Source organism: Ambystoma mexicanum, chromosome 5q (assembly GCF_040938575.1).
Source record: "Ambystoma mexicanum isolate Mex_15411 chromosome 5q, UKY_AmexF1_1, whole genome shotgun sequence".
In the NCBI taxonomy this organism is placed as follows: Eukaryota; Metazoa; Chordata; class Amphibia; order Caudata; family Ambystomatidae; genus Ambystoma; species Ambystoma mexicanum.
Window position 1 is genome coordinate 148,907,523 of NC_090933.1, and position 20,687 is coordinate 148,928,209.

Below are 20,687 nucleotides of genomic sequence, written 5' to 3' on the forward strand. Positions count from 1 at the left end.
GCACACACCAATGCCCAACAGGGCGCACATCCCCTACCACAGGATGAGAAGCCACCTGTCACCCAGGAGCACTGGGACGGAGGCACCCGTGCCAGCAAGGCACACCTGCCAGAAAATCCTGCGGCCAGGAAGGTCGCCCCCATGCAAATATCGGGGCACCAGGAGACACCTCTTGCTGGGGATGAGCCAACATCAGTGGCAAGTGATATGGATGGCACACATTCAGCAGCCACTAGTTCCATGGGCGAGGTGGCAGCATCGGCTCAACACAGTGCTGAGGAGGAAGGGGGGGCCTGAGGATTATCCAAATGCAGGAGGCAGCATGTTGGGGGATGGGCAACACATGCCCAGCATGCAGGACACACCATAGGGCACCACTGTACAAGTGTCCAAAGGCGACCGCAGTGAGCAGGAGATGTGTACACAGAGTACAGCCCCGTGGTGAGCATATCACCACCGGCCATGTAATCATCCGGACCCACTTCCATCAGGGACATAGAGGGACGGTTGTCCGGCATGGAGGGGATAGAGCAATCGATGCACAACATGATTAAACAGTATTTGGCTGATGGGGAGGTAACGCACAGGGTGAATAGGGACAAAACAGTGGCTACCATCCGTGCAGTCAACTGTGTGGCAATGCGGGTCCATGAGGGCCTCAGATCCGTTGCACAGACCCTTGATTGCATGGCCAGCAACATGGCCCACCACCGTCCTGCCACTTCCGAACCACAGCTAACAACAAACGAGCCATGTGCGCAGGTCCCTGCGCAGCATGCGCTACCCAGAGATGCAACCCCCTCCATCAAAAAGGGGGCTACAATAGCAGGGGACCCTGGGACGTGTTGCCTGGCAGTCCTGTTGTACTCATATTGAGCTTTGGGTGTGTGAGGGTGTTGGGGGATGGGAGGTAGGGTGCATGGGTGTGTGGGCGTGTTGGGCGGTGGGGGGTGGATAGACTCTAACTTACTGCGGGTGGAGGGTTCATTCATGTAAATAGTTTCATCTGACCAATACACCTGTTTGTAAAAAAAATCACATGACTGGACATTGCTTCTTAAGTGTGTGTCTATTCATTGTCTATTCATTGTACAACAGTGTCCAGTGCCCAGAGTCCCCCAATCCAAGTGTTCCACATTTCAAGCACCCTCTGCATCCCAGAGCATCAGAAATAATGGGCAATCAATGATTGGCATACAGCACATCCCTCATGTGCATCGCGACGTGGCCGATGGGCAGCATCTTCTTCTTCATCATCTTCATCCTCACCTGGTGGTGTCTGGTCCATGTCAGGTGTCAGTGGTACATTGCGCCAGATGCACATGTTGTGCAGCATGGCACACACCAATATGATCTTGCCCACCTTCTCAGGCCCGTAAATGAGTGTGCCACCCGACCTGCTGAGGCAGCGAAACCGTGGCTTCAACAGGCCAAAGGTCTGCTCAATCACCACACTAGTGCATGTATGAGCACAATTGTAGACCTCCTCGTGCCTGTTCTGTGGATTCCTGACAGGGGTGAGGACCCACGGCTTCAGGGGATAGCCAGCATCACCTGCATGGGAGCACGAAATGTATGTGCAAGAGTATTTCTTCCATTCCAATTGTGCACTGCCTGTACATTGTTCATGTTCATATGCACTAGCTTTTCTATGGCAGCTATTGCCATCACACCTGCGCATATGGCAGGCCTTTGTACTACTTGGCAAGCCATGGTGGGGGGCATGTATGACGTATGCAATTTAGGTGCCTTGACATGAGATACACCACTCACCCAGAAGGTGTGTGGAGGTCCATGTTGTATTCACATGTGAGGGGTGTGTGGTAGGGGATGAAACCAAATGCATGTTGGCCACTGCATGATGCATTTGGCTGAAGTCCAACATGATATGGGTGGGTTTGAGCATCATGCCTTCAATGATTCGATGACACCATGCACATGTCCCTCAACGCCTTCACCCATGTGAACATGGCACAATGTGATTGGTGGTATGATCCAACAGTGTAGGGATTCGTCCCTTTACTGATGCAGGGTGTCAACTGGCATGCTGGTACTCCCTGCCGAAATCAACCCCATGGACCAGAAAGTAGACAGGTTGCATATGCATGTGATCACCCCAAAACCCCCATATGTTCACCATGGCCCTGTGGTCAGACTTACCCAGCAGTCAGGCATGTCGTGCGAGGGACTGGTGGCTGCCTGCGGGGTACCATTGCCTGCACTGGTGGTATTTGCTGGGCCTGACTCACTCTCCTCCTCCTCCTCCTGTGTCTCCTCTGTAGTCCCTGGTGTACTGCCTGTTCAATGAGTAGCAGTGCAGGCATGTCCTCCAGGCCCTGTATGGCAACAGCAGGTGGAATAATGTTGGTCTTGGAAGGGGTGTGGTGCGTGGGTGTGCACCTTTTGTACTGGGCCAGACTCCATTGCCTACACTTGTGCTGATTGTGTTCACCTGTGGCAGGTCTGAGCACAGCAGATTGCCATTACCGCCTGTCCCGCGAGGCTGGTGTTAACAGCATCATGGTGACCCTTCTTACCGGCATCTGGGTGCCGGTATGTGCATGTCTGTGCGACTCGTATTGTCCTCTTCCTAGCGGCATGCTGGTGTTACTGGCATGGCGTCCGCACGTCCGTGCGCAGTCCGGTACGGTGGTGCATGGTCACAGTGGGTCCCTGTTGATGCCAGTGAGACCGGCATTGCAGGTCGTGATGGCCCGGTCCGGTAAACGATGCAGGCAATGCCTTACCGGTATCATTATTACCGGACCGCCAACCTTGCATTCAGGCCCATAATGTTGCAAGCCAGGATACTAGATAAAGATGGGATCAGCATGATTCAAGGCCACCATGAGTACAAGATGCAAAGGAAGTCCAGCATCAGAGTTGAGAAAGGGTGACGCACCGTGAATCAATGAAGCCAATAAAAGTCAAAACCAGCAGCGGCCACAAGAGGTTGCTGGTGAAACCAGAATGTATCAGGACAGACTCCTGCAGAAGTAGGCTGGATGGGTGGGGAGGGGGAGCTGGGTAGAAAAATCAAGCAAAACAGGCAACACTTGTGTGCGAGAAGGGTGGGGGGCACAAGGGAACATCACGGGGGACCAAAGGGGTGGTGCATGTTTACCTGCTTTCTGAGCAGGGGGTCACGCCCTGGGTCCTCCTGGTCCGAACAGGTCCAAACATGAATTGCCCTTTTCTTCATCTTCGTGGACCCAGAAGGCACCAGGTCCAAACAGGAATTGCCCTTTTCTTTGTCTGCCCTTCGTTTTGGACGCCCGGGCGAGAGACAGCCTTGATCTAAGTGTTAAGAGCAAGAAGGAAGAGGCAGGGCTAAGAAGGTGGGTGGTGCTTAAGCCAGGTGACGTATATCTACTTGCACCTGCTCTACATCTGCAAAGGAAAAGAGGCTGGAAGGCTTCTTAAGTAGGGAAAAAGACCAGTAACCAGGAAGGCACCAGGTGGTCAGGGATTGATAAGTGGGGAAAAAGAGTGGCAACCTGGAAGGTGCCAGGTGGGCAGGGCTTAGGACAGGTGACCTAGATCCACTTGCACCTGCTCCCCATCTGCAAAGGAAAAGAGGCTGGAGGCCTCCTTAAGAAGGCGAAAAGAATGGCAACCAGGAAGCCACGAGGTGGGTGGGGCTTGCTTAGTGGAGAAAAAGAGAAGCAACCTGGAATGAGCTCCATGGGTGGGGCTTATGCCAGGTGACCTAGATCCACTTGCAACTGCTCCCATCTGCAAAGGAAAAGAGTCTGGAGGGCTTCTTGAGTAGGGAAAAAGGAACTGCAACCAGGAAGGCACCAGGCGGGCGGGGCTTGCTAAGTGGGGAAAAGGAGCGGCAACCTGGAAGGCGTGGCTTAGGATAGGTGAACTAGATCTACTTGTACCTGCTCCCCATTTGCAGTTCTCCAGCTTGTACTTTAAATAATATGCCATCCCTTGAAGGTGTGGCATGTGACATATCCATCAAAAGGGATAGATGCACACACGGCCCGTGGGCAACGAGGCGCTGTTACATGAATATGTCTCTTAGTTGCGTATTTATAACACGCTTAATACCCAGAGGTTTCTAAGCACAGACCCGGGGATCGAACCTGTGTTGCTTACTGTTGCTCTGTTTCCAAGGCAAGCACGTTGCCGCTGAGCTATCCTCCTGGGACAGATAACTGTGAGTCAATCACAACTGCTCTAAATCCTCTGCTCAGCTTTCCATTCCCTCACGTTCAAAACTGTCCTTTCATTGCTCTTGCACAAATGGACCACACAACTTCTAATCAGGGTTGGCCCTACTCACAAACGGAGTCCAACAAAGATGTCTAGGTCAAGTCCTATCTCTAAGGCAACGCCACAATCCTAGGTTAGCTATAGTGGGAAATCAACCCTGAATGTGTTTCATTGGGGTATGTCCAAATGTGAGATCATTCAGCAAATTAAAGTTTGACAATGCCGATACATGACAACATCACATACCGCAATCCCTTTTAAAGATTAACGCAACATATCCTGCACCATGGTAAACTAATAGTCCTAGATAAGCCAAGACACACTCATTGTTTTAAATTAAAAACTCCAGGCGATCGCCGGAGCAGAGCTTACTTTTTCGTGTTTTCAGATGAGGAGATGGGTATGGAAATGGGATGAGCAGGGGGAGGTTACAGTAGAGATGGGAGGAGTAAAAACAAATGGGAAACCAGGGAAGCTCAGTTATGCTCATGGAAACAGAAAGCAGCCTTAAGCTATGTGATGCCTACTGACAAACCAAATATACGCATAGAAGTGGATACGCCATCGGCAATGTACACCGACGAACCAACACGCCTGCTCAATCTTGATAGTTGTCGAACATTTAGACATGAGCCTTTCAAAAAACATAAAAACATAGGACTGCCGTTGCTGAATGATGACCCCAACCAACTCAACTCTTTTGAAGTAATAATACTATAAAATAAATTGGGTCACTCTTACCTTCTAAAGGGAAGGGGTATTTTGTTTTATTTTTCTTCTTCTCCACAACACCACCGCCCACTACGATCGAGCTGTTTCGTTCATACTCCTCCCCAGCCCATGTGCCACTATCTCATTACCTATGGGCCTGGCATCTTAATTCAGACCTGATCAATAATCTGAACAGAGAAACTTGGGGGCGTATCGTTTGCGACATTGGTGGCTCCCAACAATTTGAAAAGGGGCAACACCAAGGGGGTGGAGTCATGAAATTGGGTGCATGGCCATGCACCCTTAGGGGGTGGGGTTAAAGACATCCATCTTTAAACACATACATTTTATAACATTTAAGAGAATGGACCTACTAACAGTTACTTGATCTCTTTTGAGTTACAGTGTGTTTACTTCTGGTTCTTAGAACAACCTGTATCCTTTAGTATTCTCAAGGCCCTCGAAAGATGAGGAAGTCTCCTTACCAATATATGCAGCAATGCCCCTGTTTAAGTTAGGTGTACCCGAAAGAACATTGTAAATCCTGTCCAAATTATACATGGCAAGCATTGCCACTGTAAAACATGTTCATTGTGCCTGTGCAAGTAAAGATAATCCGGAGGCTATATGCCAGCACAGGCCCTCTTAACAGTTGCGCAAAGAAAATGTGCCGTCCTGTCCAAATAAAGTATGCCAGCACTTCCACAGGAAAACATTTTCATGCAGTTTGTAACCAAACCATCATGTGTTTTGCCTCAACAATATATGCAATTGTAAAACATTGTATGCTGCTTGTGCCCAAAGATCATCATAATGCTTGCCTGACCAATGGATGCCACTGTTACATGTGTTCACATTGCTGAGGGTTAGTCACAGAGAAGGAAGAGTGATAAAGATGTGGAGAGCAAGTGAGTGGTGGAGTGATTGCACATGCTACATTTACTACAGCTGGAGAACTGCCAATGCTTCTTTAACATGGAGATCTCGCTTAACATTTGTAAAGCCCAATACCTTACTTAGCTTCATTCCTTTGGACATTCTTTTAATATTTTTGAGGTTCTTTTGAGGCTCCATATGAAGATATATAAATACGCTAAAAGAGGTGGATAGCTGTCAAGGGGCCCCATACCATGCATGCATGTCCCTTTAAAACAGTCCTAGCTCCACAAGTTGCATTCTGGGACTCATATTATTAAAGGATTATTACATAAACACAGGAGACTCTGGGAGATTTCTCAATCTTATGATATTTAACAAATCAGGGTTATCTGCGATTCTTCTGTTTCCAGCCACATATGGCCAGACCCTGTGTGTGATATGTAACATAATTTGTGGAAATATCATAATGAAAAAAGAAAACACATAGGATAACTACAGTATTAGGTTTGTATTTGAAAAACGGTACACTCATTGTACTCGCCAAATAGTATGTCAAACTCAACTGTAGTGGAAAAACAAAACAAATTCGAATGAAAGAACATTAAAGGGCTCTGGAGAAAGTATGTTTTCCAATGGTAACTGCTACTCTTAATGTTAATGTTAATTTAGGGACATGTTTTTCAAGGGTGGGGCACATTATCATTCGCATATTGGGTGTTCTTCTACCCATGCCCTTGTTTAGTATTACAAAACAAGCCTACAGACTTCCCCCGTTGAGTTCCTTCATCCTGCAACCAGTCGTCACCTGACGAAGGGTGCTGCTATTCTGCAGTGGTAGAGATGGTTGAGGCAGAATTTGGTGCCAGGTAGAGCAATTAGAAGGCACCTCTATTACAAATGATACCAGGTCAGTGGCAGCTGTAGATTCTTTTATTGCTGGTGCCTTGATGTTAGATCTGAATGTGCATGAGTGACCAAGCACAGGGCAGGAGCCTGAACTAATATCAGAGGGTTTGATGTGGGTTTCTCCTACTGAGGAATTTGTTTAAATAGTGGGTGAAAATGGTGCACTTTACAATGCAATTTCTGATAGAAAACTTGGTAAAAAGTCATACAATTTACAATTTACAATTGGTTCTGTAATAAAATCATATTGATGGATGCCAGGTCACAATGTGTACACAGGGCACTGTGCAAGTATGGCAGCATTGCCACTCTAAAGCATCTGTTTACGAGGCCTGTATCTATGGTGTATGCTAGCATTTACCCCACTGCCTTGACCAGATATATGTCAGTATTTCCACTCTGTGACACTTTCATGATGGGACCCAACATAAATGCCACTCTGTCACTGTAAAGCATATGCTCATGGTGCCCATGTCTATGCCAGAATTGCCCTTAAAACATTTTTTCTATTTGCCTCCGATGAAACACATGTTGTTATTGCCATTGTGAAATACATTCATGATAGTGTCCTGTTCATAATACTTGCTTGCACTGCAAATGTGAAGCACATGCTCATGTCAACTGTGTCTGTGACATATTCCAGCATTGGCCTATAAAACACTTTATAGTATCTTTGCCCAAACATATGCCAATATTGCCACTGTAAAACACTTTCATAACGGAGTCCAGAATATATGTCAGGTTGCCTCTGTAAATCCCATTTTAGAACCAGGCTCTCACAATTCATGGTGCCGGTGCCACACACTATGCCATTCGGTCACACACACCCTTTCAAGCTCTGGTATGAATACACACACACACACTTAAAAAAAACGTACCTCTTCAATGTGGTTTTGACAGGCTCCTCGGACCCTCCGGTCTAAGGCTCCAGTCAGTCCACACCAGAAATGCAGGTAGTAGAGACTGTGATGTGTGACCCATGGGAGGGGGTTTAAAACACTAAAGGCAGGTAATAAGAATGTGTGCCCTGGCATAGCATAACCTGGCATAGCATGACTTAACATTGCATAATACAGCATACCAAGGCATAAAAGCTGTTGAACGAATGATTTACATACACATAAACAACTAAATGAAACATCCTTTGATTTTTCCAAAGTCAAAAATGTCTTTTGGTAGTTAATGTGTAGACTGCTGGACAACATATGGCAACAATAATCACCTCTAAGTCATTCTTCCTTCCTCCCTAACCGACAACACATCTTTACACGTTACTCCAACACCACAAAAACACATGTTATGTTATGTTATGTGTATTTTATACCACTGTCATCAACACTGCAATGGGCCTATGGCACTGAGACCATGTCTGATAAACAGGGAGAGGTTGACTTTGCCAGAGATACCTAGTCCATGGTCTACAGTAAGAGTATTACGGTGAAACAAAACAATAGAGAGAGTAACAATGAGGTGAAAAGATACATTGAGGCATAAAGGAATGAACTCGACAGGGATGGGGGAAGCGGTGATGCCATTATGGGTATATGAATATGTCTTGTGGGATGTTGGAAAAATGTACAAGATGAAAGAAAATGAAAACCTGATTCCTCATGAAAACTAGAATTTTCTTACAAAGACAGTTTTCCAAAACTTCAGAAAGACGTTTTTAGGAAATTGGTGAAGCATGGGTGTGTGATGGACGTGCTTGAAAGTTTCCTACTAATGATAACACAATGGAATGCACACCACCCCGAGACACGTGTCTACACTAGATTTCCCCAAGAACCATACCAACCCACAACAGTTACACCAAGACAACCCTCACAATCTCTATGCTCACCCCTGTGCCAGGCACCAAAGGCAATCACACAATTCACATTACCAGCCTGAAGCGCACACATTAACTTCTGATCCAGATAACTTTCAAAATACCTAAAAGGTGCACACCACACAGAACCCCACCTTTCCAGATCTGAAAACATTACCACTGCAATAAAGCTGCTAAGTTCCTTCTACTTCTACATCAGTGCCCTACTCCACCTCTTGGGATACTAAAGTGCCAAAAGTGCATGAAATTGCTAAAGATGGGCCATACAAGACCCAATAATAGCAGATTCACATAGCAAATATTTTATCACTCTACTATTAGGTAAAGCTCTGCCTTGTTCAAGCTACTCTGGTGACTAGCAGTGGCGGGGGAGGAAATAAGTGTACGGCCAGTTCACAGTAGTCAAATCTCTGGTTCCTGACAGACTGGTTAGACTATATATACCCCATGCCAAATCAGGCGATGGGACTGAAAGAGGCTCAGTGTTACAATAACAAAGTTCTTAGTGACTGCCCTTGAGACCACTAGCAAAGGAGTACAAAGTGACACTGTTTTTTCTTCTAGAACATTAGATCTGCCCCATTTAAGGTAGGCTTTTTTCATGAATCAATTCTAGTTACTCTCAATGTTTGCAGATAGGACACAGTGACATTAAACAATTTGCCCAGGATCACACACTTTGTTTAAGTAGTGAAGCCAATGTTTTAACCTGCTCTACAATTTAACCACAATACATCCAAAGCTCTAGTTGGTACACATTTCTAGGTTTTGACTTTCAATACCTGTAATAATGCTGTCTTATAAAGAATGCTTGCAAAGAACACACATCACACAGTAAGGCAACCTAAAAATATAGAATTCTGCATAGATCTATATTAAGTTAAAAAAGACTGTGTGTAGCTTTTTTCACATTCTGAATGGACTAAGGGAGTTATACTAATGTTGATGCAAATCAGGACAGAATGGTGGTAAATGTGTCACTGTCATTTGTTTCCCGTCTATCTCATTTTGCCTAATGTGTTTGCAGCAGCTAGGCAGCAGGGAGGGCATAACATTTCCCCCTCTGCCATACAAATATGGGGGCATTGACACAATCATAGATTTTCATGTTGGCCTTAATGTAATGGATTCCTATGGAATCCATCAGAAATGACACCTGGTAAAAAGGGTTCCATCTGTTAATATCCCCGCAAATATGTTGCCATACAAGATTGATGTCGTTTTTTTTGCAGCAATATTGACCCATGGAACCTGTGGGGACCCCCCCCCCGACACAACTCCCATATTTATTTTAAGGGAGCGGGGGACACCCCTGCAGCCCCAGCTCCCATTTACTCCATAAATTATCCCCATAAATAATGTCGCCTATGCCGTTTCCCGGCGACCATATTTATGTATGGGGATAATATTACCTTATACTGTAAAAAGCAGGTGGGTCATCCATACAAATATATTGTAAAGGCTGTGTGGTGGAAACGTTAGGAGTAAAGATTAGTTTACCTATGTTTTACTCCTTACTTTTCCACCATTCAGTGGAAAGGACCACATTTTCACGCAGAGGAGGTTTTGCACAAAATTTGCAAAAGGAGTCAGTACCTTCTGGTGCAATTAAATGGGAATGAAAAGGATCCACTACAGTTTCAAGAGTGCAAAGTATTGCAAGATTCTGTTTTACATCAATATAAGGTTACATTATAATAATTGTTTAGTACAAACGTCCAGCTTGATGTTATGTATAGCACAACGTAAACATGAGTATTCAGAGTTCTCAAGTTTCCCGTGGCCGTGAGATAGAAGGCCACCCAGTAATGTTTCACACTTTTGGTTCTGGTACCTTTCGTTTTTTTCTTTTCCATTTGAAATTGAGGAAAACTAGACTCAAAACAAAAAAAAAGGATTGGATGATCTTCTCACTAGTGGCCACGGATCTTCTCACCAGTGGCCACGGGATCCTTGATATCTCTGTATTCTGAAACAAAACATACTTTTTTGTATATAGAAATAGCAGAAATCATGCATATACGTGAAGCTTTACAAAAGGCATTTTTATTTTTGACTCACTTTTTCTTAAAAGAAGACACATATTTGCCTGGTTACTGGTACTGGAGCGCTCCTGCTTCATTTCAGCTGAAAACCCCATTCAGTTTCACTCACATGTTAACTAGGTAATTGCCAGGCCCTTACTACCTGCTGCAGCAAGTATCCCCGGACATTGCAAATCTTCGGCCTGTCCATAAGAAATCTCTGAAGGAAGAGAGGTCAATGGCCGAGGTGAGAGGGGCTGGGGGAGGACTCTAAAACACAATGGTGTTGCTGGCCAAACAGAAAGGCCGCTCAAATGAAGGGTGCAGCACCTGTTGCAGGTGTTGCACCTGGAGAGCTGTTAGTGGTTACAACGTAGGACAGAACATTAGCCAGCTGTTGCTGTTATCACTTCCTGAATTACCATTGGACCATCAACATGAGCTGCGTGAGTCACAAGAAAGACACAATGCTGAATGGGCAATAGGAACCTATATTGCCACACTCAAGGGCCCATGGACCACTCAGCAAAGGTTACTTTTTTTGTTTCGTCCTGACCTGCCATCGAAACCATTAACCCCAATCTCGAGTAACTATTATAATGACCCCCTGAAACATTTCTATTTGCAACCCCATGACTGTTCTGCTTCATAAACCATTTGGCACTTCCCCTCTGGACCCCCCGTGATGTTCCCTTGTGCCCCCCACCCTTCTCGGACACAGACGTTGCCTGTTTTGCTTGATTCTTCTACCCTGCCCCCCAACTCCCAGCCTACTTGTGCAGGAGTCTGTCCTGATACATTCTAGTTTCACCATCACCGTCTTGTGGCCAATGCTGGATTTGACTTTTATGGACTTCATTGATTCACAGTGCATCACCCATTCTGAACTCTCATGCTGGACTTCCTTTGCATCTTGTACTCATGGTGGCCCTGAATAATGCTGTTCCCATCTTCATCTTGTTTCCCTGCTTGCAACATTATGTGTTAGTACTCGCGCCTTGAAACACTTGTGTATAGGTGTGTTATAAATGCCATATCATATCATACTGACTTCTGCAATTGTATTTGCTCTCCCCTCTTGCTTGTCCTCTCTTTTTGACTGCTTACACCCTGCTCTCTCCTCCTCTCCCTATCTCCTCCCCTCCTCCCCTTGCTTTCTTCTATGCACTTACTCGATCAGAATTGTCCCTGGACCTAGTATGATAGCAACCTTGCCTGTCTCCTCCCCCCTCCCCTTAGTTGACCCCCCAGCACTATCTGAAATGTCGTCAGGCCTAGTATGATAGTCACTTGTATTATTCCTCCCCTCCCTTTCTGCACCCCTCTCCCTCACCTTTTGTTTTTCTTCCGCTCTACCAGAAATGTTGTCAGGCCTAGTATGGTAGTCACCTGTCTGTTTCCCTGTCCTTCCCACTCTCCCCCTCCCTTCATAATAATAATTTCGCATTTATATAGCACTACAAACCCTCAGGTATCTGAGCGCTGCTTATTATTACCCACAGTGTGTGGTGCTCATTTATCAACCTCGGAAGGATGAAAGGGTGAGTTTGACACTGTCGGGATTCGAACCTGCATCTGCAGGCTCTGAACAGATGTCAAAGTGAGCTTTCTACTCGCTGTACTATCAGACCAGACCGGCTATCCTTATCTAGATCTTAGCTCTTGCACTATCTGAAATGTCATCAGGCCGAGTATGATAGTTAATTTCACATCCTTACTGTTCATGGCCTGTAAGAATGTCATTGTATTTTCCCTTATTCCATCCCTTGCCTTGAAGCGCTTTGAAACACTTTGTGTATAGGCGCTTGTTAGGCAGAAACCTGTGCAGTTTCCTTAGGGACCACTGCAAAAGGCTTAAGACTACAGGTGTTGGCAGTAAACCCAATTGGTAGCAGTCTGTACCACCCAGATGTACCTGGTAGCTGTGGCTGAGCAGTCAGACTTCTCTCAAGAAGAGTAAGACAGTATATAGAGTATACACAATAGGTACAGAGAAACAGTAGCACAAGCAAACACTGACCAGAGCTTTGGTGTAAAAGTATACAATTATTTATTTAAAGACACACTTGTAAATTACACTAGCACAAAAAGAGGTAAGTAAATTCAACACACAGTCACTATTATAGATATACAACCCTGATTACTTATTAGACAAGTCTTAGTGAGAAACACCACTTATTTTCAGACAGAGGTGAGCGCTTAACCTAAGATGGCACTCTAATAAGTTATAAAAAAAAGGGAGGGAAAAGGCAGAGTTATGAAAGCACACAATTTTAATCCTTTTAAAAGAACCACAGTGAGGCAGGTTAGGCAAAGTCTACTGGAGAGCAAGGAAGTTCAAATGCCCGGCCCACTCTTAGAGAGAGCAAGCGAAATGTGTCCAGGATCACACAGTGGGGTTATGCCCAAAGAGTCTTTGTAGATAGTTCAAAAAAAGATGAGATCAAGTCAGGAAAAGTTAGTTAACAGGCCCCAGGCTAAACCAGGTTAGAAAGTCGGGGATTTACTGTCACCCCGAACAATCTGTTGCAAGCGAAGCCAGGCGGGACACAGTACCTGAAATGGGAAGAACACTCCAACGGGGGCAGTTGTTCCTGGCAGCGGGTGCAAGTCGATGTTTCGTCCAGAGGAAGAGGAGGTCTTGACGAGGAGGAAAGATGAAGATCGTTGCACTGCCAGGGACGAAACCAGCCGCGGAGTTCTCTGGTTACAGGGTACTACCATTTTATTTGCGGTAGTGGTAAACCATGATATCCCGGTTGCCGGGGTGCTTGGCACAGGCAAGGCGGCCACGAGATGATCCAGGAAGGCGAAAAGACGGGCAAACTGGTTATCCCCACCAGTCAAAGGAAGAAGACTCTCCGGACTGGAGATCTCCTCTGTCGTCGGGAAAAGTGGTGAGACGGTTCAGCAGGGCTCCACCGGTGGTGTCATCGTTGCAGGTCATCTCGGCTTCTCCCTCCTCGGATTCTTTAGGTCCTGTGGCGACTTCTGAAGTTCCAGTCCCCAAATCCCTGCTTTTATGGGGAAAACCCCCATTCATCAGTCCTAGCTGTCACTCAAACATGCTAAGTGGTGAGCCGGGCGGCTCACCACTGGGCCAATCACACCAGAGTGCGACTTGAGTTGCCAAGGCAACTCAGTCCAGGGTGCCTAAACCCCCTCTCACACTCCCTGTGGTACCTAGACAGAGTGGCACCACTTTTGGAGGATTCTGTGGAGAAGCCCGCCAAAAAGTGGAACAAAGGGCTCGACTTGGGTTGGAGTCACAGAAGCGAACACAAACGCCATTTTGGAACCGAGTTTCGGCAAAAAATACCAACCGATGAATTTATATTAATTTAAAAACCGGCGGTATGTTCGAGGCTATATTAAAAAGTGGTAGCCTCGAACAATGAGAAAATCCCAAGGAATATATTTGCGGTCGAATATAAAAAGTAGTATCCACTGCCACCAGCCAAAACTCGGTCGGGGGGACTAGACAGTGCCCCCTCGAACAACAGACCCCGGGGCAATTGAATTGCCTGAACCAGTACGTCCACAATAGGATGGTTTTTACTGGTTCTATTCACAATTTAAGACTAGTAAAGCCAATGGTGACTTTACATGCCCTGGGAGACAGTAGTCAGTCCCAGGGTATGGAGTCTATGTTTGGGGGTCGCTACGACACCCCTGGGTTACTGCACGGAGGGTGCTGTGTAACCCACATACCAAAAACACATGAAGCCCTATGGGGAAAAGGACCCATAGCCCATAAAACACATACAAAGTCAAAGGAACACCTCAAATCATGTCTAAGAGTGGGAGAAAAAGAGTCTAACTCTTAGCAGGAGAAAAAAAAATAAACCCCAAAAATCCAGCAAAGCTGCTGGGGGGACTCACTAGGTTTGGGAAATAAGCCTTTACAGAGAATTCTCCCTAACAACGCTATATAAATAAACTATCATATCATATATTGTAGTATCTGGATAGATTGGGTGCTGCCAAACCCAGCGTGCTCATCTATATAGGTGGCTGTCATTGAAACTGACCATTAATGCATCAAAAACCACAAACTCAAGTAAGCCCTACGGAGTCTTAACTACAAGATGTATTCTTACTACCCAACTTTATGACTCTATCTTCAAGCAGGTATGTGAACCCTACTGTAGCGACCACATTATGTTTTTCATCAACAGTAAATCTACTTCGAGATCTGTTCTTCTCACAGAAATTGATGTTTCTGAACTTCACGTTGACGTCACTTGTAATGTTGTCCATGGTAATAAGGTTGCTGCAAAACGACGTCTAAAGCCATCTCTATAGACATCAATGAAGCCTATCTCAAAGACAATATCGGTGGGATGTCTATCAAGGTAACACTTATCCCAAACAAGAGAAATTGACCTGGCCAATGAGAAAACACCTTTCGACAAAGCTTTAAATGGCACGTGGTACAGCTTTCGATTAACCCCATTTTGAGATATCCAGGAAGACCGCATACACGTTTTCTTACAGTTTAACTAATGGACTTCCTGACAAACTCCTTTCCACACTTCAACTTTTTCAAAATGTAGACGTTTCAGAAAGCAGCTAAAAAGGAGCACTTACCTAGCGTTTTTTGAAGGAAACTGGAATGTTCCTGTTTGGAATCATTACTCCGGAAAACAGGGCTTTTACTGGCAGGCTATCTGTGGCTTCAATCTGGAAATGCTGTACCAGCTGTTGGGGATACAAAACGAACATCTTAAAAGAGGGCTGTGTTCTTCGTTTGCTTGAAAATATACACTAGCCCACATTTAACTGATAAAATATGCGCAATGCACACATGACAAACACATGAGACTTACATGCTTATTTACAGGGCTTTAAGTGGGCCGTGGCCGAGCGCCGGCAGTCTCCCAAAACATAAATCAAGCCACACGCTGTGCAGGATCACACTAACCCAACAGCAACAAAAGACACTTTTTTTTCTTGCCATGATGGGGATTCAAACCCCAGCATTGCTGATGACATTCCAGTGTCTATTTGCACTGTGCTATTCCATTGGTGTTGGGTTTCTGTTGTTTCATTCAATAGACTGACACATAAAACCCGTTACGACTGGCTTTATGTGTCAAGCAGTTTATAGAATGAAACAAAAGAAATTCAGCACCTATGAAACAGCACAGTTACTGTGCTATTTCGTAGGTGTTGGAACAAAAGCAATTGAGCACCTATTAAATAGCACAGCACAATCTGATATTGGCTTGTCAGCGGTTGGGTTAGGGATTGATTCCACAGCATAGCACAATAAAAAAAAAAACATTTTTTTCGATTGTCCCGTCTTAGGGATTCAACCCCAAGCCCACCCAGTGTCAGGTCGTACTGTGCTATTTCTGAAATGTTGGATTGGTTTTGTTTCATTCAGTAGACTGCTTGACACATATGTCGAGCTGTCTATTGAATGAAAGAAATGAACACAAGTATGTATGAAATAGCACAGTGCAATGCAATACTGGCTTGCCATGGCAGGATTTGGGTTTGAAATCCCAGCACAGGACAACAACAAAAAAAGTAACCCAACAGTGAGAAAAGCCATTTTTCTTTGTGTTTGTCCTGTGCTGGGGACACTTTAGTCCACACCCATCATTTAGTCCACAAACCCTTATTAAAGCCCCCCCCTTGATTTCTCACCCCACTTAAGCACTGCTTATTCGTTCAATTCCTATTCTTGAATCTCCAAAAGCAATTTTGGCTTCACCCCGATCACCAACAAATACACCCTTTGTCTTCTTGCTCGTGCTCACCCTACTTCAACTGCTTTGGATCCTATACCATCTGTACTTATACCTAAAATCTATCCTTCTCTTGTATCCTACCTTACAATTCTATTTCATTGTGTCTTCTCTCATCTACTTTCCCTTTGTCATTTTAGCATGCCACTATTATTCCTATTTTGAAAAAACCTTCCACTGATGCCTCTTCTGCCTCTAATTTCCGTCTTATCTCACTTCTTACATGCCTCTCTAAAATCCTCGAACGTGTAGTTTACACTCAACTTTCTACTTTGTCTCCCAAAATTCTATTCTTCATTGTTTCCAATCTGGGTTTCGCCCAGGTTATTCTACTGAGACTACTCTCCTCTCGGTTCTTTACTCATTACACTCTGCACGTCATGCTAAACAGTATTCTCTTCTTATACTTCTTGACCTTTCTGCTGCATTTGATACTGTTGATCATGCACTCCTGCTCTCTGCTCTCTCTTCCTTTGGTTTTTCTGGTTCTACCCTTTCTTGGTTTGAATCCTATCTCTCTCAGAGAACTTTTTCAGTTTCTTGGGCTGAGGTCTCCTCTGAAACATATTCACTAACTTGCGGAATTCCTCAAGGCTCGGTCCTTGGTCCTTTTATCTTTTCCCTCTAAACTTCTTCACTAGCTGGGGTTATCTCCTCTTGTGAGTTCTTACATCATTTCTATGCTGATGATACACAGCTCTTTCTTTCATTCCCACATGTTTCTAATGAGATCCACCACAAACTTAAGTGATGGTTTACTGGCTATCCAATCATGGATGTCCGACCACTTTCTTATCTTTAATGTTGCAAAAACGCAAGTCAATTTCTTTCCTTCTAACTCGACTTCTCGGGCTCCTTTACCTTCTGTTATTTCATTTCCACCGGCTCAGTTGCCTATCTCATCAGTTGTGCGTAATCTTGGTCTTTTTCTTGATTCAGATCTTTCTTTCACTCACCACATCTCACATACTGCTCGCTGTTAAGATGGATTTCTGAACTCTGTCCTGGAGGGGCAGAGGTTCAGAAGGCCAGCCTAGTTTCTTGGAACAGGGTAACCTCTGGACAAGGCAGACCAATCAGGGTAGCGATGGCGGCGGTCAAGACTAGGTCTCAAGAGGGGTGAGGGTGACTGAAAGCCCGCAATGAACACACAAAGCAAGGGCACTTACAAATCACTCCAAGCAGGTGTTATATTAAAAATATAGACACATTTATTACAAGGCCTCTGTAACATTGACCATAGTAAAGAATCACGGTAAAACTCAAGTAAACCAACACATCACAATCAAATACAATATATATACAATTACCGAAGGGTCTAAAGAGTTAGAAGCATGAAATATGCAGACCACCTAGATGGGGAGGAAAACAGGCAGTGCAAGTAATCGTTAGACCCAGTTCGCCTTCAGAGGCCACCTAACTAGAAGGAAGTCCGAGCCCTACAAAGAGTGTAGCCTTGTGCTCAAAAGTACCTGCACACGCTGGTGCCAACGGGCCAAGGGGAGTCTCTTCAAGGAAATCAGGCAGTTCAGAACGGTGAACAAATGAGGACGAACAGATCTCCGCTACTCAAGCGCGGCCTCCACTTGTGGGCAGAAGCAGAGTGCGAGTGCGAAAAAGGCGTGCTGTTTAACACAGCGAGGAAAAGCTACAGGCTACTGCAGGAGGGCAACCGGTTCCTAGCGTTGCTACTCACCAGTCCCCGATGCAGGCAGACCAAGGCTTTTCCGCGTCAGTTTCAGTGCTGGCAGGTTCAGATACGAGCAGGGGACGTCTCGGCGTCGTGTAGATTCCGCGGCAGCAGACGTTAGAGTTGAGGATGTCCCAAACGCAGTGAACCCGCACAGATTGTTACCACAGCAGGGCAACGCAGCGGCCATGTGTATTTCAGCCCAATGCACACTTCTCACTTCAGACCTGGGAATGCCAAGTATACGAATCATGTGAGAGTGCTAAGGACTCAGAATACAGCAGCGACCTGATGGCGGTGACAAAGCAAGGCTCCTGGGTAGGCTGGTCAGTCCACTGGATGGCCCAGAGATGCTTCCGAAGGCTTACGTGCAGGAGATGATGAAGATGCCGAGAATAGTTGTTCCCACTATTCCAAAGGGTCGAAGTACCAGTACAGGCCTTCTCGTTCGATCAGAGGCGGAATGGTCTCTCAGGGCGACAGCAGTGCAGAGGAGCACTCCTTCAGCGGGTCACCAGCGATTCCTCGGTTCAGCCTCTTAGTTGCAGGATACTTGGCTCCTGTATCCGTCGTTCGTGAGAACTCAGGAGATCGACATGGTAGTGGTGTTTCCAGCCTCCTCTGATCCAGGGTTCCCTTCGCGCCAAAACGGAGAGGACCCAATGGGAGATCTGCTCACAAAACACTCACACCATACGTGGACCTATCACAGACCACGGTGGTCCCAGGCATTCAAGACACACTAGACTCTCTGGCACCCAGGATGTGTATTGGGACCAGACATCCCAGCCCACATCGTGGAGGCTCACAACAGGCCTGTAGAAGCCCGCGAAAGCATGTGTGTTTTGCGGGAAAGTACATGCCCAAATAAGGATGGCCCTGGGTCGGCTCGACCTGGGGAAGGTGAAGGGGCAAGACAGTCAGCGGACAGGACAAAGAACCTCGTGGTCTGGCCATTTTGGAAGCCAGGCCACCCATTTTGGCCAAGCGTGAGAAGCGCGGTTAGCAGGGCAAAAGGGAGTTCAAAACACAAAGAAACGATCGCTGCCACCAGTCCCCCAGTCCCATCCGTGACATACTTGCACAGTTTGTTATAAATCCATCGAGAGTTACTAGGGTCTGTAGAATGACTAGAGACCCAAGAGCACGGTAATGTAAGTTACAGTGCACTCTTGTGCCATGTTGCGCGAAAGCTGCAACATGAGAAAAAAACTATGGAAAACAACGTTACCCGGTTCTGACTGTCTTAAGGGCATGTCAGTTTCCCCGTAAGAATGGAGCGAAAGCCCAGAGGAGTGCGGCAGAAGGCTGCGCTTCTCTGGCAAAGTCTAGATCAGGGTGCAAAAGAACAGCAAAAAGTTTGGGGGTTGCCACATGGAAGGAAAATTACCTACAATATGAAATCTTTCCTAACACTCGCTCCCGTCATTTTCATCTCTATAACATCCGAAAAGCCTGTATGTTCATGCCTTTTAAAGCAACAAAATTATTGGTGTCTGCTCTAATCTATTCACAACTTTTTTACTGTTGTTCTGCACTTTTCGGGGCTTCCAATCTCTTACTTGGCTCCACTTAAATCTGTATGCCATGCTTCTATTCGTGTTCTTGGTCAACTGGCTCTCTGCAACTCTATTTCTTACTCTATGGTTCAACTTGGTTGGCTTTCTTTTCATAAACGTCTTAAATTTAATTTCTTTCCTCTGGTGTTTAAAGCACTTTATGGTCTTGCCCCTCCCTATCTTTCTTTGCTTGTTTCTTTCTATCTACCCTCACGTCCTCTTCAGTCTGCTTCTCATTTCCGCCTTATCATCCCCTCTCCTCCTTGTGCCCAATCTCTCTTCCGATCTTTTTCTCGCCTCGCACCTTTGAATTGGAATACTCCCCTTCTCTCTCTCCGATCTATCACTGTTTACTCCTGCTTTTGAGCCTCTTCACGTTCTGACTTAGTTTCATCTGGTTAGCAAGGTCCTATTGCAATTTGTGAAATACTTTGTGTTTTAAATATTGATCCTACTGTCTGTTTGGTTTTAATGCTATGTAAAGTGTTTTGGTGTAAGGCGCTATGTAAAATAAAATAAAATACAAATACAAATACAAATTTATAATTCTTCTGTTAGTCTGCTTTGCCATTTACCTCCTCGTGAGCCTATTGCCCTGCTCTTCTTTCTCTCCATCGGCCTTGTTTCCACTCCCGGTTATTGTTTAATTTAATTTTCTTTGAATTGATTATGAATGTCTCTAAAAGCCTTAGATTTCTTCGTTTGTTTCATTTTACCCTCCTTATCGTTCTCTTGGAACCCAGTCTCAATTTATTTGATCTGTTCCCCGTCCTACCTGTGGGCCCTTGCGTTCTTTCTCTTTACTCACTGTACCATTCTCTTGTTTATAAAGCGCTTTGGCTAAAGGTGCTATAAAAATACAATAAATCCAAATACAAATACACTAACACAATATTAAGCACTGATTTTGATACCTTACTTTTTTACTGCAATGTGTGCGCTATTTTGGTTTTAAATGGTAACATTACATTATTCAGCATTTCTTTCTGCATTGAAAAGTCTCTAAGTCTATTCATGTGGAGTAAGGACATGTATTTTGTTTATAGTTTCTTAAGATTGTGAATAACAATGGGAATAGCACACCGGGCAGCGTATTTTGAACACGCATTG

The 20,687-nt window shown here is 45.3% G+C and overlaps 1 protein-coding gene across 1 annotated transcript in view; it reads right to left on the reverse strand.

The window, feature by feature from the left end:
- LOC138497303 (1,25-dihydroxyvitamin D(3) 24-hydroxylase, mitochondrial-like) overlaps positions 1-20,687 on the reverse strand; it is a 124,470-nt gene that overhangs the window by 25,972 nt on the left and 77,811 nt on the right. Inside the window, exon 11 of the mRNA XM_069620662.1 lies at positions 15,163-15,273. Coding sequence (XP_069476763.1) covers positions 15,163-15,273 — 111 coding nt within the window. The remainder of the gene's footprint in view (positions 1-15,162; positions 15,274-20,687) is intronic.